The sequence below is a fragment of the Pezoporus flaviventris genome, unplaced genomic scaffold (assembly GCF_033815535.1).
Source record: "Pezoporus flaviventris isolate CSIRO_AGI_PZ_B2104156 unplaced genomic scaffold, CSIRO_AGI_Pfla_v1 ptg000063l, whole genome shotgun sequence".
Taxonomy (NCBI): Eukaryota; Metazoa; Chordata; class Aves; order Psittaciformes; family Psittacidae; genus Pezoporus; species Pezoporus flaviventris.
In genome coordinates, this window is record NW_026892611.1 from 509,138 (window position 1) to 537,093 (window position 27,956).

The 27,956-nt window shown below is 55.1% G+C and overlaps 1 protein-coding gene across 1 annotated transcript; it reads left to right on the forward strand.

Moving 5' to 3' along the window:
• The first annotated feature begins 1,895 nt into the window (after positions 1–1,895).
• CLUH (clustered mitochondria homolog) lies at positions 1,896–27,088 on the forward strand. Its single transcript, XM_061469900.1, has 26 exons — positions 1,896–2,804; positions 6,681–6,877; positions 7,666–7,837; positions 7,988–8,131; positions 8,330–8,457; positions 9,094–9,248; positions 10,421–10,546; positions 11,500–11,647; positions 12,366–12,458; positions 12,960–13,654; positions 15,467–15,684; positions 16,260–16,364; positions 17,484–17,584; positions 18,964–19,116; positions 19,706–19,768; positions 20,441–20,685; positions 21,157–21,241; positions 21,785–21,938; positions 22,171–22,310; positions 22,419–22,499; positions 23,083–23,208; positions 23,669–23,790; positions 24,987–25,080; positions 25,260–25,394; positions 26,018–26,091; positions 26,648–27,088. Exons 1-26 carry the CDS (start codon positions 1,964–1,966, stop codon positions 26,811–26,813), a joined length of 4,761 nt encoding a protein of 1,586 aa, XP_061325884.1. The 5' UTR covers positions 1,896–1,963; the 3' UTR covers positions 26,814–27,088.
• The last annotated feature ends 868 nt before the right edge of the window (positions 27,089–27,956 follow it).

A 27,956-nucleotide genomic window follows, 5' to 3' on the forward strand; every position in this document is an offset into this window, starting at 1 on the left:
CCCCGGAGAGCACCGCCTGCTGCAGCCCCACTGTGCGAGTCAGTCCTCGGTGTGGTAAAGCTGCTGTAGCATAAATGCAGTGCTTATTCGTGTACCCACAGGTGGGTTACAGCCAATTTGAGTTAATGACGGCTGTAGAGCAGCTCCAACTTCACCGTGGGCCCTTATTAAAAGAAGTGCTTGTTGCACCTCAGGTGCTGGAGGTCTCTGGGAAGCTGTGGTTTCCGCTGGGGAGGTGGAGGGGACAGCATCTCCTGCCAGCTTGTCCTGCAGAAACGTTTCCAGCAGGGCCGTCTCTGGAGCTGATCCCTATTCATTCCACCAATTTAGTTACATTCGTTAGACTATTTTTGTGTTTTATTATTCAGCTAAAGCATAATTTGCATTTGCTGTTCTGACACCAGCCTTTGTGTCTGCTCTGAACTTGCTTTGGCTTGAGTCCTCCTCATCAGGATATCTGAACTCCTTCGAACATCATCAGCAAGCCACAAGTTACTGATGCTGGTGTGGTCTGAAAGTTGGTGCTGGCTCCTGAGGCCAACGGAGGTCTTGTCTCAGGGCTCCAAGGCCCTCGCTCACATGGGGGGTGCCTTGGGCTCCTTGGTTACTGGGGCAGGAGCTCTAATGAGTTGGGGTGGGAGAGACTTCTCTGATTGCTCTCTAAAAGGACAGCAGAAGCCAGCCAGGGTTTGCTTTTGGGCTGGTTTTCAGCCTGCTCTTGCTTTTCTCCGTGCAGGCGGCTTGCTGGCATGGAGAATCCGGGGCTGCTCTCAGCCTTCCCAGGGCTGCCTTTGGAGGTGGGATCGTGTGCGTGGCGCTGGCCCGGAGCAAGTGCTCGTGTGAGCTGCGTGGTCTTGGCTTTGTTCTGGTTTGGGTATATCTGTGCTGGGGATGTGGTGTGTTTGCCCTCTGCTAAGTGCAGAGCCCAGCCCTTCCCATCCACGAAGCTGTGTTGACCGCTCCAAGACTTGCCAAGGAAGCCAAAGCTTGTGCTGTGAGCAGGCACAGGGCTCTCCCAGGCAGGTCCAGGCGGCAGCACTCGCATCACATCCTGTGCTTGGAGCATCCGGCTCCTCACTTGTGTCCCAGGAACCCGGGACCGCTGAAGGGACCCAGGTGGCTGAGCTGGGGCAGTGTGTGGATGGGATGTGCTGGTGCACGGGGGGCCCGAGGAGCGGGCTGCGGCACAGCCTCGCTGCGGGCATGCTGCGGCCTGCGCTGCAGCCTCCATGGGTGCTGCAGAAACCTCCAGCTCCATAATCCCTGCTTTGGTTGCCAGGATTCCTTACAGCAGTGCGGGAGAGGAGCGGTGCTGGGGGTTTGCGTGTGCTTTTGTGGTTTGTTGGTGCCTGATACGGCGGAGCAGGCTGGGAGGACAGAGAGCTCGGCTGGAAACCGGTCCCTGCTTCAGTGCCTGCCTGTTTTGTGCTTGGCTGCTTAGTATGGATGGCTGTGCCTGGGCCCAGGCGTGCCATAGTAACTGCCCTCGCCTTGTAATTCAATGAATCGCACTTGCTTGCAGGTTTGGCAGCGCTGAAGCGCTCCAGCACTGGTCCCATGCTGCACTGGTGCAGCCCTCGAGATCCGGCTATTTATATCCCCCTCCGGGCGGCATCCCCCTGCGAGCGTGCCCGAGGAACCTGGGAGGGACACGTCTGGTTTTGTGCTGGCGCGGCGGGGACAGGGCAGCTCCAGCTGCTCGGGGAGCTCATGGCAGCGTGAGCGGGCGGATGGGGGCTGCAGCGAGCCCAGCGCCCGGTCCCGGCGGGATGTGAGCTGGGGTGTGCAGGGCACAGCTGCAGCCCCATCCGTGTCCTGCCGCGCTGGGGCCGGGTAGGAGCTTCCTTGGGAGACAGTCCCAGCTGCCGCGTGGGAGCTTTGCCTCGCGGGGACTTCAGCGTGCGTGTGTGAACAACCCGAGCTCTGCTCGCCCGGTGCTGCGTGAGCCGGGCTGCTCGTGACCATGGGGAACGGCCTCTTTGCAAACTGCTGCAGGCAAGTCACCGACCTCATCTTCCAGACACACAGCTCCAGCTCTGCCGATGAGAGGGCTCCCCTCTTACCAAAGCCTCCCATGGGCTGTGCCGCCGGCCCGGACGTGCCAGAAGCTGCCCCGTGTGCTGGGCTCTATCCAGATATCATCCCCAGCGAGGTGGTGACTGGAAGCCTCCCGAAGTGCACCCAGTATATCCAAGACCTGCCCGAAGCCAAGGGTGAAGAAGGAGCAGTGATGGTGTGTGATAAGAGCTCTCGGAGAGCCGTGGCCGGCCTGCTCCAGCAGGCAGAGGCATCCCGTGCGGTGGCTGTCCTTCCAGCCGACCTTGGGGAAGGGCCGCCGGGGCTGCTGGATCATGCTCAGTTGCTTGAGGCCTGCCAGAGCTGCGTGAAACTTGAGGACAGCAGCTTAGCCCCTAGATCCTGCCGCCAGGAGAAGCACGTGGCAGCAGCTGATGGGGGGGATGCGGCCCCTGGAGCACGTCCCGCCGGCCAGGGCCACGGTGAGGGACGAGCAGCCTTGAGCTTGGACACAGCTTCAGGGGGCTTGGGCAGCGTGCTGGGACACAGAGGTGCTGCTCTGCCTGTGAGCATGGGGAGCACCCCACCGGCACAAAGGACACCGCACCGGGGGGGCCGGGCAGCACAACCCTCATCCAAGGCTCGGGACGCAAGTACTGGTTTTGTAGTGATGGACCCTGCTGCCTGCCCCAGCGACAGGTCAGGCTCTGACCCTGACCCGCAGGCACTGCCCCTCAAGCAGCTGCAGCAGAAGAAGAAGAGGAAGAAAAAGAAGCTCCCATTCCTAGGTGCTCCGTGGCATGGTGCTGTGTAGCCAAAGCACTGTGTGCCTCTAACAGGGTTGGGTGGCTATGTGTGCCTGTAGGATGGGGCAGGAGGAGGAGAGGGGAGATGAGGTGATGCTTTAATTTCACAGCAGAATGAAAAGGGGGAAGGCGGTGACATATCCCATCCAGATGTGCACCACAGAGGTGCACTCATCTCCAGAGCAGTCCCTCCAGACCAGGCTAACTCAGTACCATGGTGTTGTGTCCTTTTGACCTGATAATCTAAGGATTAGTGCCTGACCTGGTGTAGACCTGTTTGAACATTAATCAGTTATTAATGAATGCTTCCTGTGATCTGTGCTGTATGCAGCCAGCAGTGCCCAGGTTCAGGTGTGCACCCTTTCCCATTGGGATCCTGACTGGTCAGGTTCCTGAGGTGCAGGATCACTGTAAATGGGAAGCATGATTAGAGCAGGGCCTTCACCTTGGCATGTCACCTTATCCAGGTGCAAGGGTGAGGGTTAATCCTTGTGCTCATCCTCTCTACCAGCTGCGAGCTGTGGTGTGGGCCGGTGCCTCCCGGTGAGGTGGTGTCTGTGCTGTCTCCTCCCCTCTCCAGCATTTGGCTTTGCCCGTTCTCCTGACGCTTTCATCTTGTGTGTGCTTGAGGTTTGCTCACGCTGTGCTCCGAGCAGCAGTGAGCAGCGTGTCACAGCGCGGCAGCCGGGCAGCACAAGCCGGAGGTCAGCAGCCTCAGCTGCGCTTGCGGGTGCGAGCCAAGGAGGGTCCTTGCTGGGATGCCCCTGCATCCCTTGGGATGAGGGGGGAGGCTGGAGGTCACAGCCTTTGGAGATCGCAAAGCTGTATCTTGGTTCTGGGGCGTTGCAGGGGCGATCTCCCTGCTTGTCTGAGCTCCCAGGAACTGGGCTGACTTCCATGGCCTGTCGCTTCGTTCTGCTAACGTAGAACATAGCTACTGCCCGGGTAGGGCTTGAACCACAGTGACAGCAGAGAGGTGTGGGCAGGTGCCTTGCAGGTGTCCCTGTTGCTCTCCAAGCCACTCGAGCATGCTGGAATGGAGCACTGATGCCTTGCCTCTCTCTGCCGCTTCCTGCCTGGAGAGCACATGGGGTGAGTCAGGAGGCAGCAGGTCCTCCAGCACCTCGCCTGTCAGCTGGGCTTGAAACAAACCTCATCCAGACAGACCCATCCGTAAGAGCCCTGCCGAAAGCCTCCACTGGCCTTGCATCAGAGGGTGAACGTGCAGGACGGCCAGGCTGTCTCATCCGGGCTGAACTTCTGTGTCTAAAGACAGTGCTGGCTGGCACTGCATCTGCTGGCATATGGAGACACGAAGGTGTTGCCTCTACATGTCTCTTCTGTCATAGAGTGCAGAGCTGGACTGGCCCAGCCTTCACCCAAGTAAGAAAAGAGGGATGGGAAGTGTGACTGTGTTGTGTTTCTGCAGACAAGCAACAGCCTTATGTCCGAAACAGTAGTTTGGGGTTCTGGTACCACCCAGCAGTGACAGGCAGAAGCGTGGTCCTCGTGGTAACTTTTCACTATGGGTCTTGCTTAGAAGAAAGATGTAAAACAAAATGACATTTACTCAAAGGTGTCAGTGTCCCTGTTGGGAATATTCTGCCAACCACTGTGGCACGGGAGTAGCTTCAGCACCCTTGTTGCTCGGGCTAAGTCAGAGGGTTGGAAAGCATCCTTGGTCGTGTATAGCATGATGACCAGGGTCAGGAGCGTGCCTGACGCGCGGTGCAGAGCAGACTGCAAAGCAGTGCTGCAGCCTGCCTTGGAGCCACATTCTGCCTCCCGTTTCTGGCTGCTACAGCAGGAGCACAAGTTTGTGATCCTGCCCTGCTTGGGTGGGCAGGGGCAGGGGCAGGGGCAGGGCCGAGCCTGGCTCGGTGGCCTGGCTGGGCAGCCTGTGCTGGTAGCCCGGGCTGCAGTGTTCCTGCAAGAGCTTTCCTGCTGTCCCTCCCGCTCCCGGTGCTCGGGCAGGCCGGAGTGTGGCCCTGTGCTCCCTCTGGGCATGGTGTGGTTGTTCTGAAACCACGGCTCTTGGGGCACTTTAGTGTGGAGCTTTTCTTCCTCCTTTCTAGCATGACCGCAGCTTGCTGGAGCCAGGCCTCTCGTCTGGCTTGCCCGTGGCTTCATCTGTCAAAGAAATGAACAGCTCACGTTGGGGACATGTGGGAAGTGACGGGGAACAGGAGCAGCAGCTGCCGAGATGCTGAAGGCAGCAGAGGCTGCTGGAGGTGGCTCTGCCACCTGCTGCCTTTGGAATGGGAATGCTTTCCTTGCTTCTTGCGCTTTCACTGTGTCCTAATTCAGCCTTGACAGACTCTGAAGTGGGTTTGCTGTTGGCAGTCATAGTGTGGAGCAGGAGAATGCCCCTCTGGGGACACTTGAGCAAGGCTTGTTGCTGCAGCCTCCTGTTGCGCTCCAGAGGTGTGTGAGGGGATGCAGTGTTTCCATCCCTGGTCCTGCACGTGGTGGAGGCTGGATGACTTTCCTGGGCTGTCAGAGCAGTTGGGGCTGATGGGTGAGAACTGGTGGTGATAGCTTTAGGTCTTGCAGCTGCCGCCCCAGTCTGTGCTCCATAAATGATGGAGGCTGAGCTGCCATCTCCCCTGGAGCGCAGCTGGTGGTGAGGAGGAGGAAGGAGACCTGCCAGATGGAGCTGGCTGGAGGGCTCCAGCTCAACAGCCTCGGGGCCATCACCCAGCTTTGAGCTGCCCTGACCTGGTGCAGCTGAAAGAGGAGAGTCTGTTCCCATTGCCGGCGACAGCCCCAGCCCACTCCATCTGCGCTGCTTGTGAGTGGGTGTCAGGAGCACCAGGGTGGAACCCCCCACGTGTGACCTTGGGGTCCAGAGCCCAGGTGTGCGTGGCTGGGATGGGACAGCCGTGCTGCAGACCCCCTATGGGGTGTGCTGCGCACTCCCCTCCAGCCTTTGCTGCTCGGGTGGATGGGTCAGTGATGCGCTGCTCCCAGGCTGGGGACAGAGGGGTCTTTTCCCTCTCAAATGCTCTCATCATCAGCTCTTTCCATGGTTCCAGCTTACCCTGGCAGCACCTCCATCCTCTGCAGCATGGTCCCAGCCTGCTTTGGTGGGTGGAGGCTGCTCTAGGAGGTGGCAGCTTCCTAGATCTTATCAGCCCTCTGACACCCTGCTCCTTACTGGAAGAGAAAACAAACCACTTGGGGCGGGTGCAGCGCCGTCCCTGTGATGCGCCTGCAGGAGCGTCCAACGTGGCGTCACCTTTCTCTGGAATGAAATCTCGTGTGCAGAGCCTCGCCCTGGCACCACGGGATCTCTGGGAAGTATTCTGGAAATGCAGAGGGTGGCCCGATGCGGGCAGGGCCGTGGGAGCTGTTTGTGTGCCTGGGGAGTAACCTGGCTCCACGTGACGCGCCGCTTAGCAATGCAACCGCCGGTACCTCCCTTCCCTTCTGGCCGAGCAGTAGCGTACCAGGAGGGATGTTAGGAGCTGGGTAACATGTTGGTGCAGAGGTTACAGCTGCCTCCGGGCCGCAAAGCACCACACACCCATTTCTTTTAATTAAGAGGCTTCTTAAGACAGCTGAATGTGTCGTACACTGACCCAGCCTTCCTGCTTTCCTTCCCTCCTCTCTCCGCATGGTGGAAGATGCGAACCCCGCGGGCGAGCGAGAGCATGTTGATTGTGCTGTGAGGGGAAGGGCCTGGCACACCTCTGTCTAGTAAACACCAAGTGCCGAATAAAACGCTTGATGCCTTTTAACCTCTGGTTTGCTTGAGTTGGCCAGGGGACGGTGGTGGTGTCCAAACCAGCCTCTCCATCCTCACAGAGGACCATCCGTCTGCTCTGACCCTGTCTAAATCCCTCTCTTCTCACGCAGAGCACCCGTCTGGCATGGCACTGATGAATGGCAGTGGCCCGCACGAGAGCCTCAAGGGTGAGAAGGATGCCAGGCAGAATGGCCACGAGGAGGCTGATGCAGGAGAAGATGGGAACGACCAGGAGGTCATTGTCATACAGGACACAGGATTTACCGTCAAGATCTGTGCACCCACCATAGAGCCCTTTTCCCTGCAGGTACCTCCTTCACCAGCTGGGTGATGTGCCTCACTGATACTCTGATTTAGCTTGATACTTCACTGAAAAAATTTGGATGAAGTATCTAATTTTGAGGAGAGGCATCTGGAGTCTAAATCCAGGAGGAAGTGTTATCTCACCCAGAGCAGCAGTGAGTGCAGTGAAACTGCTGTATCTCAGCTCAGCTTTTGTCTCCTTTAAATCCCCTTGGCTGTTAGTTTTAATAGGCTAATAATAGCAGGCCACGTTGTTTACAGCAGCTTATGTAAACTACCCTGGTCCAAGCTTGTGAGCAGTGTCAGAGGTGCTGGAGCAGAGCAGGAGGGAGGGCGGCAGCCCCCATGCATGAGCCAGGGAGGTATCTTGCACCGCAGGTACCACACTGGGTTGAGAGCAGGAAATGATCTGTTCTCCATGTGCATCATTCAAACCTCACCACAAATGCACAGTGTGATGGATATGGGAAGAGCCCCTGTTTTCCCCCCCCACTTTCTGTTCTTGCACTGCCCTCTCAACCACCTCTGTCCCATGCTGTGTGCTTGGTACAGCACCAGGCTGTTACCCCTCTGGGCGCTGAGCCTGTGGGATGGAGCTGGGGTGACCAGCCCTGCCAGAGGTAGCAGTACCCTCGCCGCAGAGACGGAGGTGATCTTCCCAGGAGGGAGAGCCAGGGTCTGCCCTTGCAGGCCTGGAGGTGTGCAAGAGGTGGTTGATTCTGCAGCAGAGGGATAAAGTTTGGCAGGAACACGGGTGAGGATTGAGAGTGACTGTGTTCTTCCCTCCATGAGGTGTCTCCTCAAGAGATGGTGCAGGAGATCCACCAAGTTCTGATGGACCGCGAGGACACCTGCCATCGGACGTGCTTCTCTCTGCAGCTGGATGGCAACGTCCTCGATAACTTCGCTGAGCTGAAGACGATTGAGGGGCTGCAGGAGGGCTCGCTGCTCAAAGTGGTGGAAGGCAAGTTCCTTCAGCTCGCAGGGGGGAATGAGGGAGGCTTTTCATCGGGAGTGGGTTTGGCCACCTGGGAGACCTTTCCCGTGGCTCCTCTGGGAGACCTTGTGCCAAAGCAGTGAGCGACTTTGTCATTCCAGTTTGTTTCCTCATCAGAGCCATACACAGTGCGAGAAGCCAGGATACACGTGCGTCACATCCGGGACCTTCTGAAGAGTCTTGACCCATCAGATGCCTTTAATGGTGTGGACTGTAATTCACTGTCCTTCCTGAGCGTCTTCACTGAAGGAGACCTGGGAGGTATGGGCAAAAAGGCTTCTCTGGTGTGGTCAGTGCTTGCATTGCCCCGACTCCTTTTGCTTAGTTAACACAGAGAGCTGCCCCACATCATTCCGGAGTGCAGAGAAGCAGTTGGAGCACTTCTGCATTCCTCCATGAATAATTGCTGGCCAAGGCAATGCTGTGCTTTTCAGCACTTTCTTTCTTTGTCCATTCTAGACAGTGGAAAACGAAAGAAGAAAGGTACTGAAATGGAACAAATTGACTGCACCCCTCCTGAGCATATCCTGCCAGGTAGCAAAGAGAGACCCTTGTGTGCCCTTCAGCCCCAGAACAGAGACTGGAAGGTAGAGTTCTCTTGTGTCATTCAAACATCTATCCACACATTCCTTGCAGCAAACTCGTGTTCAGGGAAGCTGCACTGGAGTGGACTTTGGGATTTGCTCTGCTTGATGCTTAATGAGTGCTGGGATAGCACTGCTTAGCCAAAAGAATAAAGTCCAAGAGTTTGTGTGCAAGGCACTGGACACGGAGTCTGGACACCTGCAGAATGTAAAGCGCCGGTCTTATGGGAGGGGTGGCAGGGAAGGGAGAGCAGCATTTCTCTGCAGAGACCTGGAGACTTGATGTGCAGAACGCTGCAAATGACCCTCAGCTTTCCCATACCCTCCCACTGGGATTCTGGTTTAGAAGCTGCCATTTGAAAACCAGTACAGCAAGAAATCCATGCCTTGTGCAGCCCAAAGGCCCAGGGTGGCTGTTTTTACTGGTCTTACAGTGTGCAAGGCGTCAAACTGAGGCCAATTAGTGACTGCACATGGCTTGAGGAAGGTTGTGCTCCCAAGACCGGGGGTTTGTGAGCTCTTGTTCTGGAGCCGTGTGAGAGCAGCAGGTGAAAGGAATCTGCCACGTACACGGAGTGGCTCTAACTCAAGGGAATTACTTCTGCTGACAGGAGTTGCTTCTGTTGTGTTCTTCTGTAGCCTTTGCAGTGCCTAAAGGTATTGACAATGAGTGGCTGGAACCCACCACCCGGTAACCGGAAAATGCATGGGGACCTCATGTACTTGTACGTCATCACGGTGGAGGATCGGCACGTCAGCATCACTGCGTCCACCCGGGGATTTTACTTGAATCAGTGAGTAACAGGTTCCTCCTTGTGGGAAAAGAGCCCACAAACAAACAAGCAATTGCTGCTTTATTCTCTTTTTTTGTGGAAAATAGCCCGGTTTAATTCGCTGCTCACATGGTTTGGGGGAGCTGCTGCACTGGATCGGGCAGTTCACTTGTGCCTGGTACCATTTCTCTAGTGGATAAATGCCCAGTGCTTTAGGGAAAGTTTAAACACCCCTTAATGTCATCAGCTAATTGGAGCGTTTTGAGTCGAGGGAATTCCTTCCTGACCATTGCAGCTATCTCACTGTGCCCTCAAGCAAGAGCACAGCCTGTCAGAGCTTCCTGAGCTGGGCACAGATTTGGCTGGCTTTGTTTTATTTCAGTGCAGTGACTGCGAGGGGCTGCTCGAGCAGCTCTGCTGAGGGAGGTGCAGGGTCTGTCCAGCCCGATAGCCTGTAACAGGGACCTAGGAGTTGAAGATGGACAGGAGAGAACTTCAGAGCAGAAACCCTGCTGTACCTGAGCAACCACCAGCTCAGGAGCATCTTTGGGTGGCTTTGACCCTGCAATCCAGATAATCACCTGGGTAACCATAACCCTGTGTTTTGAAATACGAGGTTATAATGTACAGAAGAAGAAAGCTGCCTGAAGAGAAGGCAAGCTTAAAATATAGAAGATAAAAATCAAGCACGCTTGTACCTTTTGTCTCATTACGAAGTGGAAGTGCTTCATGTTAAACTGGCTCATGGAAGAAGTAATTTGGAGTCCATTGCTCCCCCCAGATCTGTAAAAATAAGTGTTAAAAGTAGCGAGTCCAAGGGCCCACATGTGAGTGCAGATCCCAAGACCAAGTGGCCCAGTGAACATGAAACAAGTGGCCTTTTAGAGTTTGGCAGGACGTGACCTGGAGGGGGGGACCTGGCAGGCCTGGAGCTGTGAGACAAGGCATCTTGAGAGGGCACCCACTGTTCAGTGTGGGTGTGTGTTACTGTTGGGGTCTCTGTGAAGCAAAAGCCCTTCTGGTGTGTTTGGGAGCTCTGTGAAATCCTTCCCAGCTATAAAATATAAGCCCTTCTTGAACCTAGTGGTTCATACAGTGCATGTGTGGAAGGCTGCCATGTACCACATTCCTAGGGTATGGGAAGTCTCGGGTATGACATTGACTTGTGGTTTTGTTTCTGTTCTCTCTTGCAGGTCTACTGCATACAACTTCAATCCCAAACCTGCAAACCCCAGTTTTCTCAGTCATTCCTTGGTGGAACTACTTAACCAGATCAGCCCTACCTTCAAAAAAAACTTCTCTGCTCTGCAGAAGAAACGGTAGCCATGCTTCTTCCCCTCTAGCTGCCTTGAGTGCTCTGTTGTGAGGTTGCTTGGGGAGGCTCAGCTCTGTGGTACTTGATGCCACTGGTACAGCAAGGATTGCAGTGCCTGCTTTCTCTGAGCTCACATGGCAGGGGGGTGGCTGGGATGTGCACGTCTGCAGAGGTACCACAAAACACCTAATGTCAGCAGCACCCGATGTACCTGTATCCCCATCGGTAGGTGCTTCTCCCTGAATCCAGAAAAGAGGCTGAAGCATGAAATCCCAGGGAAAGCAACACAAGGGCTTTGCATAGGCTTACGGTGGAGAGAATAATTATTTGAAACATGTCTGTGCATGTTCATTTTCTCTAATTTCCTCTAGCTCCTGCAATAACAACAATAATAGAACAGCGGGCTATTGTTTTACTCTCGTGTCCTTGCTGCAGGGACCATTTATCCTGCTCCAGGACAGCAGGTCCTGTGCAAAAGCCTGTCATTCTTTAGAGTCCACTTAATGAAGTGCCTGGGCTCGGCAGGGTGCAGACTGACAGGCACATTGTGTGGCCTTCAGGAGCGCTGCTGCTGTGCTCATTAGGAAGATGAAAGTGACACTAGGCAAGGGCTGGAAATTAGCAGTGGCCTCCAGCCACCACTGTGACTATCTGCCCATTTAAGAGTGATTATACTGTGTTGCTTCTTGGGTCAGAGTAAATACAGATGAGACTGTCACCCGCTGGGAGCAGGCCGATGACACAAGGGGCTGTTGGGTGAAGTGTGCTTTTCCAGCTGCTGTTGAGAGATGCTGCCCGTGCCAGTCAGTCGTGGGTTATCGTACTGGTTCATGGAAGTCACTGTGCTGCTCCTGAGGCCTGCTCTGCTCTGGTGCTTGTCGGAAGCGGAGGGAAAATTCTTAGAATAGAAAGCAATCTTGCTTTGGAAACTGCCTGATTGTTTCACTCCCAATGCAGGGTTCAGAGACACCCTTTCGAGAGGATAGCCACTCCTTTCCAAGTGTACAGCTGGACGGCTCCACAAGCGGAACACGCCATGGACTGTGTCCGGGCAGAAGATGCTTACACCTCTAGACTGGGCTATGAAGAGCACATACCTGGACAGGTACTGGCCTTGCTTTGCCTCAGAACACTGGCAAGAGTTTTGCTGCGCTGGGAGCCGGTTAACTAGTAACAAGTTGGTCTCTGGTGTTTGTGGAAGGTTTTGTTCATGAGGGATGACTTGCAGGAGTCCTTGCTCCTGACAGTCCCTTGGCCACAGGGGCTGTGCTGCTCAGGCTGCAGCTCCCTGTGCATGGAAAGGCCTGAGAGGAGCAGCTTCTGCTGGGGTGTTTCTAAATCCCATGTCCTTGCTCCGAGCACCGCTGTGCAGAAGGCAGAGCACTCCTCATGGCTCAGGCCTGGGACAGCTCTTGGCTCTCTGAGCAAACCGTTCCAAACGCTTCAGGTGCAGCTTTATAGCATGAGATGTTGCAGGCTGTGGGCAGTGCAGGCCTGTGACAGAGGCTGTCTGCCTGCAGTGTGACCACATCAGTGAAACCTGCACAGGCCTCCTCCAGAGCTTAGCAAGCTGCTACTTCAGAGAAGTTGCACTGCATAAGCTGGGGCAGTGTAAGATCTACCCCAGAGTGCTGCTGGATAAAGTCCACTCCCAAGGAGTGTTCATTCCTGCCGCTAATTCACTTCCTCTGAGCTCCATGCAGCCTCAATTCCTGCCCCTTCCCCTCCCTTCTGTCACTAAATGCCTCGTAAAGCAGGAATGCTGTCTTGCCAGCCCCTTCCTACTCAGTGCATTGCTTCCCACAAGGCTTTGACTCTTTCAGACCAGAGACTGGAACGAGGAGCTGCAGACCACGCGGGAGCTGCCGCGCAAGAACCTGCCCGAGAGGCTGCTCAGAGAGCGAGCCATCTTCAAGGTAACTCCAGGCTGTTCGGGCAGCTCCTCACATCTGCCCTTTCTCTGCTGCCCGTCTGGGCCCTTCACCTGGGCCACCCATTGCAAACTGCCAGAGGAGGGTCCCTGTTCGTTAGCTAAGGGCCTTGTGCCTGCCATCTGCTCCCAGCCCTGCGGGGCAGAACAGTGCTCCCTGACCCTGTGCCTGCCTGCTGAGCCTGAGGCAGCCTCTGCTCTTCTGCCTGATGCAGTGCTCCTTCCGGGGTGGAGGGATGGTGACATTTACACCTAAGCCCTCCTCTGCAGGTTGCTAATGAGTCTGAGCCCCGCTGATCCTAGGCTTCTGCCTCCTGGAGCTTGTGTCCAAGCCACCAGCCAGGCTCACAGAAGCAGAAGCCAGCTGCCCTGCCTGCTGGAAGGCTGTCAGGAGGAGTGAAGGAGAAATCTGCCGGGAGCTTTGGGAGCAAGGTGCTGGGAGGGTGGGAGCCCTTCCTGACCCAGTCTTCTCTCCACCTGCCTGCAGGTTCACAGCGACTTCACTGCAGCAGCAACAAGAGGTGCTATGGCTGTCATTGATGGCAATGTCATGGCCATCAACCCCAGTGAAGAGACCAAGATGCAGATGTTCATCTGGAACAACATTTTCTTCAGCCTGGGCTTTGATGTCCGTGACCACTACAAGGACTTTGGTGGAGATGTTGCTGCTTACGTAGCTCCTACCAATGATCTCAATGGTGTGCGGACCTATAATGCTGTGGATGTAGAAGGGCTGTACACGCTGGGGACTGTAGTGGTGGATTACAGAGGTTACAGGGTGACAGCTCAGTCTATCATTCCTGGCATCTTGGAACGGGAGCAGGAACAGAGTGTAATCTATGGGTCAATAGACTTCGGCAAGACCGTTGTTTCACACCCCAAGTACCTGGAGCTGCTGGAGAAGACCAGCAGGCCGCTTAAGATCCAGAAGCACAAAGTCCTCAACGACAAGAATGAGGAGGTGGAGCTGTGCTCCTCAGTGGAGTGCAAAGGCATTATTGGCAATGATGGGCGTCACTACATCCTGGACCTGCTCCGCACTTTCCCTCCAGATCTAAACTTCCTGCCTGTTGAAGGGGAGGAGATGCCAGAGGAATGTAAGAAAATGGGGTTCCCCAAGCAGCACAGACACAAACTTTGCTGTCTCCGGCAAGAGCTTGTTGATGCCTTTGTAGAACACAGGTGAGCTGAGCTCCCCCTTCCTCCCCTTGCAGTGGTAAGGGTGCAGGTCAGGACCTCGCTGCATTGTCCCAGGGACATCACAGCAGAGCTCCCAGAAGCGGGCAGCTGATCTCCCCATTGCTTGGCCACGCATGTGCAATTATAGAAACTTAATGAATGAGCTGGAAACAGCAGGGTTCTGCCAGGGCTGCAGGGAGCTGGGGAAAGGCAGTTCTGAGTCTTCAGATCTGTTCTTGTTTCCTGTCCAGACGCTCTTCTTTCCCTGCAGATACCCTGATGGATAGGGAATGAGAATGATTTATTCTTCCTTCTAAGGCTCTCCAGGTGTCTGGAATGCTACCTTTATTACCTCCCATTACCAATGGGAGCTGCTGGGTGCAGGTTGGCGGTGGGAGATGTGCAGGTTGGCGGTGGGAGATGTGCAGGTTGGCGGTGGGGGATGTGCAGGTTGGCGGTGGGAGATGTGCAGGTTGGCGGTGGGAGATGTGCAGGTTGGCGGTGGGAGATGTGCAGGTTGGCGGTGGGAGATGTGCAGGTTGGCGGTGGGAGATGTGCAGGTTGGCGGTGGGAGATGTGCAGGTTGGCGGTGGGAGACGCGCAGGTTGGCGGTGGGAGATGTGCAGGTTGGCGGTGGGAGATGCGCAGGTTGGCGGTGGGAGATGCGCAGGTTGGCGGTGGGAGATGCGCAGGTTGGCGGTGGGAGATGCGCAGGTTGGCGGTGGGAGATGTGCAGGTTGGCGGTGGGAGATGTGCAGGTTGGCGGTGGGGGATGCGCAGTTTGGCGGTGGGAGATGCGCAGTTTGGCGGTGGGAGATGTGCAGGTTGGCGGTGGGGGATGTGCAGGTTGGCGGTGGGAGACGCGCAGGTTGGTGGTGGGGGATGTGCAGGTTGGTGGTGGGGGATGTGCAGGTTGGTGGTGGGGGATGTGCAGGTTGGTGGTGGGGGATGTGCAGGTTGGCGGTGGGAGATGTGCAGGTTGGTGGTGGGAGATGTGCAGGTTGGCGGTGGGAGACGCGCAGGTTGGTGGTGGGGGATGTGCAGGTTGGCGGTGGGAGATGTGCAGGTTGGCGGTGGGAGATGTGCAGGTTGGCGGTGGGATGTGCAGGTGTTTGGGCTTGCCCAGTGCAGGAGCTCTGGGAGCAGCACAAGTCCTAGCCACGTGGTGCAGCCTGGTGCTGGTGATGTGGATGCTCCCGCTGCCATGCAGAGGGCTGCAGGTGGCTGCTGTCGCAGATGGTCAGAGCCTGTGCTCTGCTTGCTGGGAGGACGAGAGGAGCCTCCAGTTGCTGAGGAGGAGCCCTGCCCGCTGAGCAACCGGTTCTGCAGCCAGCGCCTGCCCCTGTGCCCGCAGGCAGGCTTTGCTGCTCTGGGATGGCTTCCAGACCAGCAGCCTGCGGGACCGTGGCTGTAGGGTGCTGCTCCTCGGCGAGCAGGGGCCGGGCCTCTCGCTAAGGTCCTGGCAGAGCTGCTGCTGGTTGGTGTTTGCCTCCTCTCTGCCCCTGGCAGAGTCTGCCCATGCTGCTGCGTGTGAAAGCAATTTGTGAGCACTGCAAGGACATGAGTCACGCAAACCCACTTTGTTGTTGCTTCTGATCAACTAATGTGCGCTCCTGGGAGGAGGGTGCACATCCTGCCCTCTGTGAAACTGTGGTCTGTAGTGCTACCTCTGTGAGGGTTTTCCTTGCAGAGCAGTGGTGATCGTAGAATCCCAGCATGGTTTGGGTTGGAAAGGACCATGAGACCACCCAGTTCCAACCCCCTGCCATGGGCAGGGATGCCTCTGTGCTGAATTCCTCTTTCCCTTCGCCGTAGGTATCTGTTATTCATGAAGCTGGCTGCACTGCAGCTGATGCAGCAGAAGGCCAACAAGCAGGAGAGCTCGAGTACACTGGAAAATGGTGCCTCTCCAGAGAATGGAAGTGCAGACAGCGAGAAGGCTGAGTCAGAGGACGGTAAAATAGACGATAACGTGACTGGACTTGATCAGGTGAAAGAGCTTGCTGAGACCATTGCATCGGATGATGGAGCAGGTATTTCACCCGCAGCGCCCAGGCCTCCTGCCCTGGTGGGTGGCTGTGTAACTGGTGAGAGCTGTGCTGGACTGGGGGTGATGGTTTGTTGTTAAACAGGAGCACTGGCAGCTTCCATCACGTTGTCTTTGCTGTTTGCATAGAGCTGTTTGCACACCGGTGGATGAATCGCCCTGGGGGCTGGGTGGGTGAGGGTCTCTGGATGCAGCAAGCCCATCAGCCCTGCTGCAGGAGTGAGAGCTGGCTGGCAAGCTGGCCTGTGGGGCTGGTGGCCAGGGCTGGGCCATTAGAGCCTTGAGCCAGTGGTGGCCAGGCTGGGAACTGTTCACTGTACAGGCACCTTTGGGAATCCCAGGCTTGGATTTCGGAGCAATCCAAGCTCCGTGGGTTTTCTGGGCCATCTTGGTCAAACTTCTTGTGTTTTGCAGCCATCCTCCTTTCCAGATGTCCTGCAGTGGTTTTTGTAATGGATTGCTGCTGCTTTTAGTTACAAACCTTTGAACTGATGAGCTAGGCTTCTCATTTCCTGAAACCCATGTGTGTTCTGTTGTATTCTGCTTTTCTTCCTGCTCCAGTGGATCCCAAGAGCCGAGAAGTGATTCGGAACGCTTGCAAGGCTGTGGGCTCCATTAGTGACACATCATTTGACATTCGGTTCAACCCAGATATTTTCTCACCAGGTATGTGTACAAGAGCTGGTGTTCGTCCTCCTTCAGAGCACTGCTGCAGCCAGGCAAAAACTGTGTTCCTCAGCCAAGAATATTGCTGGCTTTTGGCTAGCAACGTGGTGAAGCAGAAAGATACAGGAGAGAGCAAGGAGTAATTGATTGCAGTGCTCCGAGTCCCAGATGCAGGCGGTGAGCTGTCTCCCACCGCTGCACTGGGGAGGTCTGCAGGTTGCTGCCAAGGAATGTTCCTGCCATTCTCCAGCATCCCAGCTGCTGGACCACATGAAAAGCAGCAGAGGGAGGGAAGGAAATTAGATTTGATCCTAATGCAGCTACATACAAAACAACAGTTGTGGCTGAATGACTGATGTTGGAGCCTCAGCGAAGGGCAGGGTTTGCTGGAGTAGCATCATGGTAAGCAGGTCACAGTGCCCTTGCGAATCCATGCATCAGTCATAGGCACCATTTGTAGCTTTCCATGGCTGGAATCAACATTTGTCATTTGGAAATACAGAAGAAGCTCCCACAGTGTTTAGGGGGGTGAATACCAAGGCTGTGCACATGCAGATCACAGGGGAAGGGTCATATATAGTTGAATTTAGCTTGGGATAAATGTGTCAGAAGGAGTATGAGTACTGAAAAGCCAAAGCACCTTCTAAGGCTGGTAAAGGTCAGTGCTTTAGCACTGGCTTTGCAGCTGGAACTTAAACCTTTAATTTTGGTGTGCAAGAGCAAAAGGCTCAGTTTCTAGCTCAGTTTGAGCACTTGCGGTATTTGCTGGCCCATCTAAGACATTCCCACTCCAGTCTAGCCAGCTGACTCTTCTGCACTTGAGCTGCTCACAGCACTTTGCCATAGGTAGAATGGACCAAATAAAGAGCAGAATTTGAACGTGTAAAAGCTGTGTTAATGAAGAATGAGTGGCAAGAGCAGAACAGCCACTGAGCAGAACTGAGCAGAGCAGCCGATGCTCTTTCCATCCGAACATGTTGTAGAGTAGATGAGTGTTTGAAGAAGTATCTTTAATTCCGGGGCAACAGAATCACAACTTCACGCCTCCTCTTGTTGTACACTTCTGTATGGGACTCATTTCCCCTTTGAGTTGATGTGTTTTCTCTTTTTCTCTCCCAGGTGTTCGCTTCCCCGAGTCCAGCAAAGAGGAGGTGCAGGATCAGAAGCAGCTGCTGAAGGATGCTGCTGCCTTCTTGCTGTCGTGCCAGATCCCAGGTTTGGTAAGGAACTGAGGGCCTGCAGTCGTGTCCCCTCTGAGAGCTTGCCTCAAGCCTGGCTGCTCTGAGCAGCACTCACACACTGGTTCCCCCCCTTCACCTCCCAAGCCAAGGCTGAGTTCTGGCTCCAGTGGTGGAGCCTGGTGGCCAGGGCAGGCAGGAGAGGGGTTTTCCATGTCCTGACTTACACCATGGCACGATTTCCCCACCTCCGGCCAACAAAGAATTTTTGGCCCTGGCAATTACCAGCTATTGCTAAGAGTTTGGGACAACAAAGTCACCCTCCCTCGCCCTGGGCATCCTGCACAGCTTATTGTATTACCCGACCCTGATTGTGACTCAATTGGTGACTAATAATTTGGAGTGAACCAGGAAATTGTTCTTATTAATATCTGTTGTAAAAGCCTCATTCTGTGAATCTAAGCATTTTGGATGCTTACCTATGCACCTGGCTAGATAGGAACTACCGGCTTTTCCTTCTCGAGACGCCCTCTAAATTGCCTCCTAATGGGTGTTGCAGCTCTGACTGGGAGGGCAGAATTGATGATCACTCCAGGAGGTGCAGGAGGTTTTGGCCTTACGTAGGAGGGGATTTTCCTTGCTGGAGAGTTTCTTGTGAACTCTAAATCCACCAGTTTTGTAGTCAGCATAACCTTTAAGAGCAGCTACTCAGCCTTTAAGTGAAGAAGGAGGGGGAGTGAATCAGAATAGGGTTTGGCCAGTGGCGTTTTACAGGAGAGCTGATACAGGAGGGTATAAACCCAAAACGCTGCACAAGCAGCTGCGAGGACATGTTACAGACCAGCTGGTGTAAGCAGGCACTCCTCATACTCCGTGTATCAGCGAGTAACTGGTGTTACTCCATGATGTGAATGAAGTGACTGTTTATCAGCACTGCCACACAACTTCAAATGCAAGGGCCGTGTCCCCTTATCAGCTGAGTGTGCACAGCCCGTGACACCTTCTAGTTAGAAATGGTTTTAGTTAGTGCCTGTGAGGCCCTTAAAGAAGGGTTAGGCTGCTGGTTCCACAAGCATTGCTTAAATAGCCATACCAAGGCCCCGAGCAGCAGGGCCAGAGCAGCAGAGGTGCTGAGAAGAGCCTCTGAGCAGTCTCCCCAAGCTGAATTTATCCACTTGGGGTAAAGCAGCCATGGAGCCTGTGGCCCAAGGCTGGGAGCACTCAGCAGCTGGGCTCTGGCTATTCAGGGCTCTGTACTTGCCAGTTCTTGCTGTGCTTGTAACTCAAATGCCATTCCTGGAAGTTCTGTGTCAGACAACGCCTTCCCCCTCCCAGTCAGGTAACCCCTTAAAAAGGGGTTTAGAATTGAGATTCCTTCCTTCATGGTTGTGCCAGTAACCAGAGTTTGTCTGTACCCCCAGGTCAAAGACTGCCTGGATCACACGGTGCTCCCCATGGACGGGGCCACCCTCGCAGAGGCCATGCACCAGAGGGGCATCAACATGCGTTACCTGGGCAAGGTGATCAGCTTCATCACCAAGACCCCTGGCCGTGCTCAGCTGGATCACATCTATGTAAGCACCAGGCCTGACTCCGGGCTGTCGGTTAGAACCCCCTCTGGCACAGCGTGCCCTGTCTGGATTCCAGATTGCTTTCTCTGTGTGAAAATAAACAGCTTCACAAACAGAGGAGGAGGAGGGAGAAGGACCTGTAAGTGGTGGATGGGGAGTTTTGCTCCCAGATCCTTAATGGCTTTCATAATGTTGGGGAGTTTGAGTGTCCTTTGGGATATAGAAGTGCTTCAGGGGTTCCCAAGCACAGTAGCAGGTAACACAGAGCTGGGGTTTAAGCTGTTTTAGGCATTTTTTAAGCCTCTTTTTAAGCCTCTACAATCCATCTGGTCTTAGGATCAAGCTGGAAAGTGTGAGCAGGAGGGCTGATGCTGGGAGAGCTCCATTGCAGCTTGTGGTCACCGTGCACAGATGTGCTGGGGCTCCGCCGGCTCCAGGAGTGTTGTCACATATAAACCAGCTCTGTGCTGCAGGGCAGGGTCTGCAGAACGTGTCCTGTGGACCTTCACAGAGCCCCCTTGAGAAGCAAAGTGCGTTCTTCTTTGCCATTGCCAACTGACTCCCAGTCTCTGTTCTTTATTCCTTTGGGTAGAAAATAGGAATCAGTGAATTGATCACGCGATCGGCCAAACACATCTTCAAGACGTACCTCCAGGTATGACCTGCAGCCTCACCTCTTGCCTCCTGTGTCCTCCCCAGGGCTTCTTCCACAAATAGAGCTGCTCCAGCCTCTTCCCTCATTAGGCAGCTCGGGGGTTGCTTAGCAACGGGAAGTACAATCTCATTAGTGCTAAAATAGGTACAGGCCTGCGTGAAGGGAAAACAAGTTCCCACTTGAAGGGAGCTTTCCCAGAGAGCAATCATTCATGCTTTCCCTCCTCATAATGAGTGAGAATTGGGGGAAGGCTTTTAAAAGTGAAATCACAGCTTGTTTTCCTGTAATACCTTGTCCTCTCAAACAGGGTTGCTTCTGCCCTTCTGAGCAGCTTGGTTGATTGCATGAACAGCAGTGCATCCCTAGAGCTGTCTGTACAGAGCATAGCGAGGCCCCTGGCTTCAGTCCAGCATCAGAATCCTCTTTATGCTTTCGAGTTTCTCTGTCCTGGGAGGCAGCCTGGAACAGAACTCTGTTTGTGTGTGTGCAGACATGTGCTTCTGTGCTACATCTCTGTCGCTCTCAGCTAGTTCCATTCGCAAATGTTTTCTTCTCTTTCCTGTGAGGTTTTCCTGATGCTGTTAGGACTGGATTTGTGTGAGGCTCAAGGCAGAGCAGTGCCTGTATGATGAGGGCAGGTATCTTCCCTGGCTGATTCTGGTGTCTCTGCAGGGCGTGGAGCTGTCGGGGTTATCAGCTGCCATCAGCCACTTCCTCAACTGCTTTCTAAGCTCCTTCCCGAATCCCATCGCCCATCTCCCAGCTGATGAGCTGGTCTCCAAGAAAAAGAACAAGAAAAGGAAAAACAGGAACCTTGGGAATGCTGATAACACCGCCTGGGCCAGCATGACCCCTCAGGAGCTTTGGAAGAACATCTGTTCAGAAGCAAAGAACTACTTTGACTTTAGTCTGGAATGGTAAGCGGAGCAAACTGCTTGTGCCTGGACTCTCACCAGGTGCCTGCTGCTCTTCTTGGTCTGCAGCAGGCCCTGCCTTTGGACTCGTTTTCTGTTTGAATATTAAACTTGTGCTCTCGAGGGTTTTACAGGCTTAGAAGGGCAAGAAAGAGCAGCAGGGGAAGTGTAACTGAAATGTGAAATGAGATTAAACCTGCGAGGCAAAGGCAGGTAGGAAAACCAGAGGAGGAAGGAAACCTCTCCTTAGCAGTGCAGAGGGGAGCAGAAGGCAAGAAACTGAAGGAGTGGGGCTTTGGTACCGTTGTGCAGCTCTGTGAGCTTTAACAGACCAGTAGCAACCCCTGTAATGTCAGTCATTGCTTTCAGTTAGCACCCAGTGGTACAGGGACCTGTGCTTCAGATGTACCACAGTGGAGGGATGCCCTTGAGCAGAAACTTGCCTGAGGGCTCAAGCCTCTCTGCTTTTTGCAGTGAGAATGCTGACCAGGCCGCTGAAGTGTATAACCTGCAGAAAATCACCCTGCTTCGGGAAATCTCCCTCAAAACTGGAGTCCAGGTAAGATCCACGGCTTCCCTCCCTTCCCCATCCTGTTCTGTATGGAGAGACAGGAGGAGTAATTGCAGGCTGCTTTGCAGGGGACAGCCTGTCCACCTTGCGGTGCTGATGTTGGAACACAGCCCTGGGGAAAGAGATACCTAACCCTGTAGCTTGCTCTGCCTGACAAACCAAGCTCTCATCTCGAGTTCATGCACTCGTGTGCTCCCCATCCAAAGAGAAGCAGCTCTGAGCAGAGCAGGACTTGGGGTTGTCCTTGAATACAGGGGTTTCCTTCCCCACAGCGCTGCCTTCCTGCCCCTCGGTGGGTGCAGTGCTTGGCTGCATGGGGTTCTGTTGGGGCTCTGACAGCCTTGCACCGTGGTGTGATTTCACCACAGACGTGGTGGTGAACACCTACACACGGTGTCTTTCCAAACTCCATCCCCGGGCGATGCAGGAGGTGTTTGACTGAATCCACACGCAGAACCTAGGGAGGTTTTCCCCTCTCTTCTTGCCAAGTACCTATGAAGGTGGTGACGGTGACCTGTTCGGTTCCTCCAGATCCTGCTGAAGGAGTACAACTTTGACAACAGGCACAAGCCCACCTTCACAGAAGAGGACATTCTCAACATCTTCCCTGTAGTGAAGCACGTGAACCCCAAAGCCTCAGATGCTTTCCACTTCTTCCAGAGCGGGCAAGCAAAGGTTCAGCAAGGTACAGACCCAACAGGGCCCTGCCTCTTGATGCGACTGCTGCTGAGGGCAGAGCAGGGCCCGCTGCCCTCTGCCAGTATAGAAGGCAGCAACGTCCTCCTCCTGGGTCTTGCCTTTACACAAGGCAGTGACCTGTGGCTGCGTCCAGGAACAGTTCTCACTTCACAGGCACACGCTGCTCCAGTGGTGCAGGGTTATTTAACATACGTACATGTGAACATCACCTCTTCCAGGTTTCCTGAAGGAGGGCTGTGAGCTCATCAACGAAGCCTTAAACCTGTTCAACAATGTGTATGGTGCTATGCATGTAGAAATCTGTGCCTGCCTGAGGCTGCTGGCTCGTCTCAACTATATCATGGGAGATTATTCAGAGGTGAGCAAGGGCTGGGATAGGGCCCATTCAGTCCTCCCGTTCCTTCCCCCTCCTTGCTGCGGTGCCCGGCTCTCTGTGACTTGCTCTTGGGGCTTGTGTTCTGTCCAGGCCTTAAGTAACCAGCAGAAAGCGGTGCTGATGAGCGAGAGGGTCCTGGGCATCGAACACCCCAACACGATCCAGGAATACGTGAGTACAGGCTGCGGGGGGAGCAGCAGCACCTCCTGGAGCCTCAAACCCTGTCTGCAGCCAGAGAACAGCGGCAGTTCTGCCACCCCCCTCGGCCCTGGCCTGCCCCGAATCCTCCCCTTTCACCTTCAGTTCTGTATCCCACAGCCCTGTGAAGCAGACACCCCAGTGTTGGTTCCCTGTGGGCCGCAGGGCCGGCGCTGGGCCCGCTGAGGTTGGGATTTGGGGGTTTTGTCTGCTGAATGCTCTCCATTCATCAGTTCTGCGGGCTTTGCCCTGGGTTGTGTCACAAACAGAGAGAGAAAGAGCCCCCAACAGCACAGCGAGGGTATCCCACACATGCAGGCTGATTCTGAAATACTCCTTGAGGTGCATAGGAGGAACTGCAGTGAAACACTTGAGCAGCTTCCTTGGCACTGGGCTCTTGTGTGGCTCAGTGGAGCTGTGAATCAACCAGACCGGGGCTTGTCGAGTGCTTCAAATGCTCTTTAACCATAAAGGAGCATCCCTCTGTTTGTGCGCACGGGGCAGAGGAGGAGATGAGCACATGGAAACTTCACGCTGGTTCCTCCTTGTGTTGCAGATGCACCTTGCTCTGTACTGCTTCGCAAACAGCCAGCTCTCCACGGCACTGAACCTGCTGTACCGCGCGCGCTACCTCATGCTGCTGGTGTTCGGGGAGGATCACCCAGAAATGGCACTCTTGGATGTAAGTCACCACTTGTGAGAGCCTTCAGGTTCCCTCAGGAATCTTCGTTTCTAATCTCCAAGAAGCCTCTTGGCCTTTAAAATGCCCATAGTGCTGCCTGTCTGAAATAGCCATTTAGGCACTGCTTGCTCCTCCCTGGGTTACTGCCAGTTGGGGCCAGTAGGATGGAGAAAAGGCATTTGCCTCCTCAGCTGGGCAGGGCAGGGCAGCACCAGGGCACAGGAGCCGTGGGTTTGAGCACCTCATCCTTGGGAAAGTTCCTGAACTTCTTGCTCTTGTCTGGCTTGTTTGGACCGAGCTCCCACGGGCAGAGTGGTTTCCTGCCACATGCTATGGGGATCCCTGCTGGGGGCTTCACTTGCTGGCTGTGAAGCACCTGAGTGGTCTTGCTGTTTATGAAGCAGTCAGTGCGTGGTTTGAATTCCCCTTTCCTCAATGCCTCCGTGCTCTCTCTGTGCAGAACAACATCGGGCTGGTGCTGCACGGGGTGATGGAGTACGACCTTTCCCTCCGCTTCCTGGAGAACGCGCTGGCCATCAGCTCCAAGTACCACGGCTCCAAGTCTTTGAAGGTTGCACTGAGGTGAGGCGTGGAGGACGCTCGCTGTGCTCATGTGGGAGGGAGCTCGTCCAGCTGGGTCCTAAATCAGAGCTTCAGTCTCATCCCTGCTGCCAGGCTCCTCAGGACCGCAGGGCTGCTCTCAGGGTCATGGTGCAGCATCCAAGTTTGTTGTCCTGAAAGGCAGAGATCCCTTGTTCTTAGGTTACCTGTGGGCCCTGCACTGCAGCAGGCTGCCCCCAGAATCTGGTCCTTGGGTCTCTCAAGACACGTGTGGCAAGTGAAGGCGGGCAAGCGGGGCCCATGGAGTTCCACTGGGAGCTGCCTGCTACACGAACACTGGTGTTTAACTGTTCGGGCCCTCGGGGAGCTGTCTTTGAGCAACGTGTGATTTGCTTTTGTCCCTTCACTGTAACACTGAGCGGCTCCAAGGGAGCTGTGGGCACTCAGCACCTTCAGGGTCTGCTCTGCCCCTCAGCTCTTGGAGCTGCCTGCACTGCCCCCGAATGGGTGCAGGACCAAGCACACGGTGGCTCTCTCCTGATCAGTGCCACCACATTGCAGCCCATCTGCTCTGTGCCAGGCTGGAAATAAATCTCACTCAGCACCCCCAAGAGCCTGATGCGTTTTCCAGCCCTGATGGATCTGCATTCTGCAGTGAGCATCCTGCCTGCCCTCCGGGGCATTGGGATGCACGATGAGGTTCATCCCCTCCCGCTGGGTAACGCTGCCAGACCTGGACTCTTCCTTTCTCATTCCAGAAACACTGAGGCAGCAGAGCCCAAGCCGGGGCAGCTCTCCCAGCTGGAGGGAGCCCAGGTGATCCAGGAACAGCCTTCCTGGTTGTTGCTGTGCTGGAGGATCTTTAATGGGCTGTGAATAACCAAGTAATTCACACGTTTGCTTTCCAGGAAACAAAGGGACCCTTTCTGAAGGGCTGGGGGCTGCTCCCTTCTCCAGCTAACAAATGGAGCCCCGAGGGTGCAGAAGGCCCCAGTTCAGTCTTTATTTCTGAAGGTCACTTCTCAGCATTCCAGCAAACCCCAACCCAGAGCAGTTCAGTGTCCTAATCCCACAGAAACAACTCCCAGGGTGCTGCGTCTGCCTCTTTTCACACCAGTGTTAAGACCTAAACCCCGCTGGGTGCAGGCAGCGCTCGCTGCGGTGCAGGATTGTTTCCTCTTCATGAAGGCACCTCTGAACCCTTTTCCTTCCCTCAGCCACCACTTGGTAGCCCGAGTGTACGAGAGCAAGGCCGAGTTCCGGTCAGCCCTGCAGCACGAGAAGGAAGGTTACACCATCTACAAGAACCAGGTAGGCGCGCGGGTGCTGCCGAGTCCTGCCCTTGGCAGCCCCTCTGCACCCCAGAGCCGCAGGCGGGAGCAGCTCCGAGCCAGGGAACCGACCCTCTAGGGATGGGGACACTGAGGGAGCGCAGCCTGGTTTGGGGCCTGCCTGGATTTGTGTTGAGCCTTCTTCCCTTTGCCACGCAGCTTGGAGAACACCATGAAAAGACCAAAGAGAGCTCCGAGTACTTGAAATACCTGACTCAGCAAGCAGTCGCTCTGCAACGCACAATGAACGAGATCTACAAGAACGGCTCCAATGCCAACATCATGCCTCTTAAGGTAACCTCTGCGCAGCGAGAGCGCTTCGCTGATGACAGATTTGGGTTGAGCTGCTCCTGAAGGACTGCGGAGGGGGGGCAGTGGCTGGGGCAGCCCCGTCACGGGCAGGAGGTCGCTGTAGATGCTCAGGCAGACGTAGCGCAGCATCACCGCTGTGGACTCGGCAGTTGTCCCCTCTGTGGGTCTGGCTCTTGCTCCGGCTGAGGTGTGTGGGTGCAGAGCACCCAGGGAGCTCAGCTCACGCTGTGGGAGCCCGGAGCACCCAGACCTGCCCCGTGCTGACGCACCGGCTGCAGGCGCAGGTTGCTCAATCCACAGTACTTTGGTTTCCTCATCTGAGAGAGAATGCTGTCATCTTTCCCGGGTGCTTTGATCCGCTTCCAAGGGCGGTGTGATGGGATGGGATGGGATGGGATGTGGGGTGGGGAGCCTGCCTCACCTCACAGCACATGGAGCAGGAAGGGAGCAGCCCCCTTGGGCCAGCCCCAGCTGCTCCCATTGGGGTATCCTATGAGCCCCAAGGGTTTCTAAGCTGTTGGTAAATGGGGCCTGGGTTTGCTCAGGAGCTCCGAGTTCTACTGCCTGGGTTTTGACCTCTAACAGGGTTTTCTCTCGTGCTGCAGTTCACAGCTCCCAGCATGGCCAGTGTCCTGGAGCAGCTCAACATTATCAACGGCATTCTCTTCATTCCACTAAGGTAGGGCAGGTCCTCTGGGTGCTGATCTTTAGGAACCAAGGCTTTGTCTTATCTGTGTTCCTGAGCTAGCATCAACCCAACACTTCCCTCTGCATTAAGAGTCCCTGTGAGGCACAGCCAAGGCTGCTTGGCAGGGTGGTGCTGTGCAGGTGCAGCTCAGAGGTGTCCCTGCCCCAGCTCCATGGGGTTTGTTTGCAAGGAGCATCAGCTGAGATCCCAACAGCAGCCCTGTGTCATTAGCGTCACCTTTGGGACCTTTATCGTCATTTTGATGAACAATTGCTTGGGGAGGGGGTGCACAAAGCTGAGCTGAGACCAGTCCATGGCTATAGATAATCACTGATGGGAACCACTGCCCAGAGCGGTGCCTGCACCCAGGCAGGACCAAACCTCACGGCCTCTGCCCTGGGTGGCCACCGATGGCAGAGCCCCAGGACAGACCAAGCACCGTGCGTGGGTGCTGCTGCGCCTCGAGCCCTGGGCTGGGGCCGGAGCGGTGCCTGTGTTCACCCCGTCCCCAGCGCTAACGTTTGCACCCTCCCTGCTTTCCCCTCAGCCAAAAAGACTTGGAGAACCTTAAAGCCGAGGTGCAGCGGCGCCAGCAGCTCCAGGACAGCATCAAAGGCGGCGAGCAGCTGGACCCCGAGGACAAAGCCGTGGAGGAGGAGGCTGAGCCACGCATGCCTTCCGCTGCCATCCCCCTAACACAGAGCTCTGCTTAATGTGTACCTCGCTTTAAAACAAGTTTAAACCACCCTTTTCTGAGGCTGCGCCAGGCCCCGGGCCGCCCCGGAGCAGCTCCTCCTTTTTGACAATGTTATTGCACTGGTACAATTAATACACAATGCAAAGAACTAATCTGAGAAATGTAATGTGTCTGGCTGAGCTTGTGGCTGCCGCGGGCGCCGAGCCCCGCGTCGTGTCGTGTGTGTGCACAGAGCATCACTTCTTTCTACTTTGTACATATGAATTCCAATGAACTGTCTGGAGGTATGTACCATTTCTCAGGTCATTTTTATGTTGACTACGGACACTGCTTTGCTAAACCAGTATAAAACCAGCCCCAGGCCAGGAGGTTTGTTTCCCCCCCCCCAACACTGCCCCAGTCTGTGCTATAAGGAAAACCAAGCAGCCATAGTCCTAGTGCTGGGTACCACCTGCGGGAGGGGATGTACAGCGTTTTCTACATCAGGATATAGCCATGGGATTCCTTTAACCATTCTTTTTTTTCTACTTTTGGTTGGCAGTTTGGCAATTCAGTGGGTTTTGTAACATTCACATTCTAATTTTCAAGGTAAAGATATAGACAGAGATTATATCTATAGATCTATATATATATATATATATGAGATACTCACTGTTCCACCTCTGCTCTGCTTGCAGCTGAGTAACTTGGGATTCTGTATCCAAAGAGAGAGGGCTTGATGTTAAATAAAGCGCACAAACTTCCAGTGATGGAAACCCCAGTGCCTGGGGGCTGATGGCACCCGGGGGGGCTGAGCTGAAGGGGGGTAGTGGGAACTCGTGGCCCTGTTGGAAGCAAGGGGGGGAGGTCAGAGACAGGGACCGAGGGACTCCGGCGTGATGGGCACATGGAGCCACGTTGGGCGCGTTTCCCACAGCCTGGAATTCCCTGGCTCTGGGGAGGGGGTGAAATAAAAGCTCCAGTTCCTGCAGTTTGTACCTGAGTCCTCTGCACGCCGGGGCCGGGCCCTTTCATTGCTGGCAGTGGAGGTCACTGCAGTGGCCGATGCCCCACTCGCCCACCCTCGCGTCCCCATCGTGCCCACAGCGCTGCTGGGGACCAGTGCGAGGTCCCAGCCATGCAGCAGGTATGAGGTGACCGCTGCAGTCACAGCTGAAGG

Excerpts from the sequence above, each read along its gene's own strand:
- CLUH (XM_061469900.1), top strand. The coding sequence starts at position 1,964 with ATGGGGAACGGCCTCTTTGCAAACTGCTGCAGGCAAGTCACCGACCTC. Across the intron at positions 16,365-17,483 it reads CCCAGATATTTTCTCACCAG|GTGTTCGCTTCCCCGAGTCC; the intron begins GTATGTGTACAA and ends TTTCTCTCCCAG. Across the intron at positions 17,585-18,963 it reads CGTGCCAGATCCCAGGTTTG|GTCAAAGACTGCCTGGATCA; the intron begins GTAAGGAACTGA and ends CTGTACCCCCAG.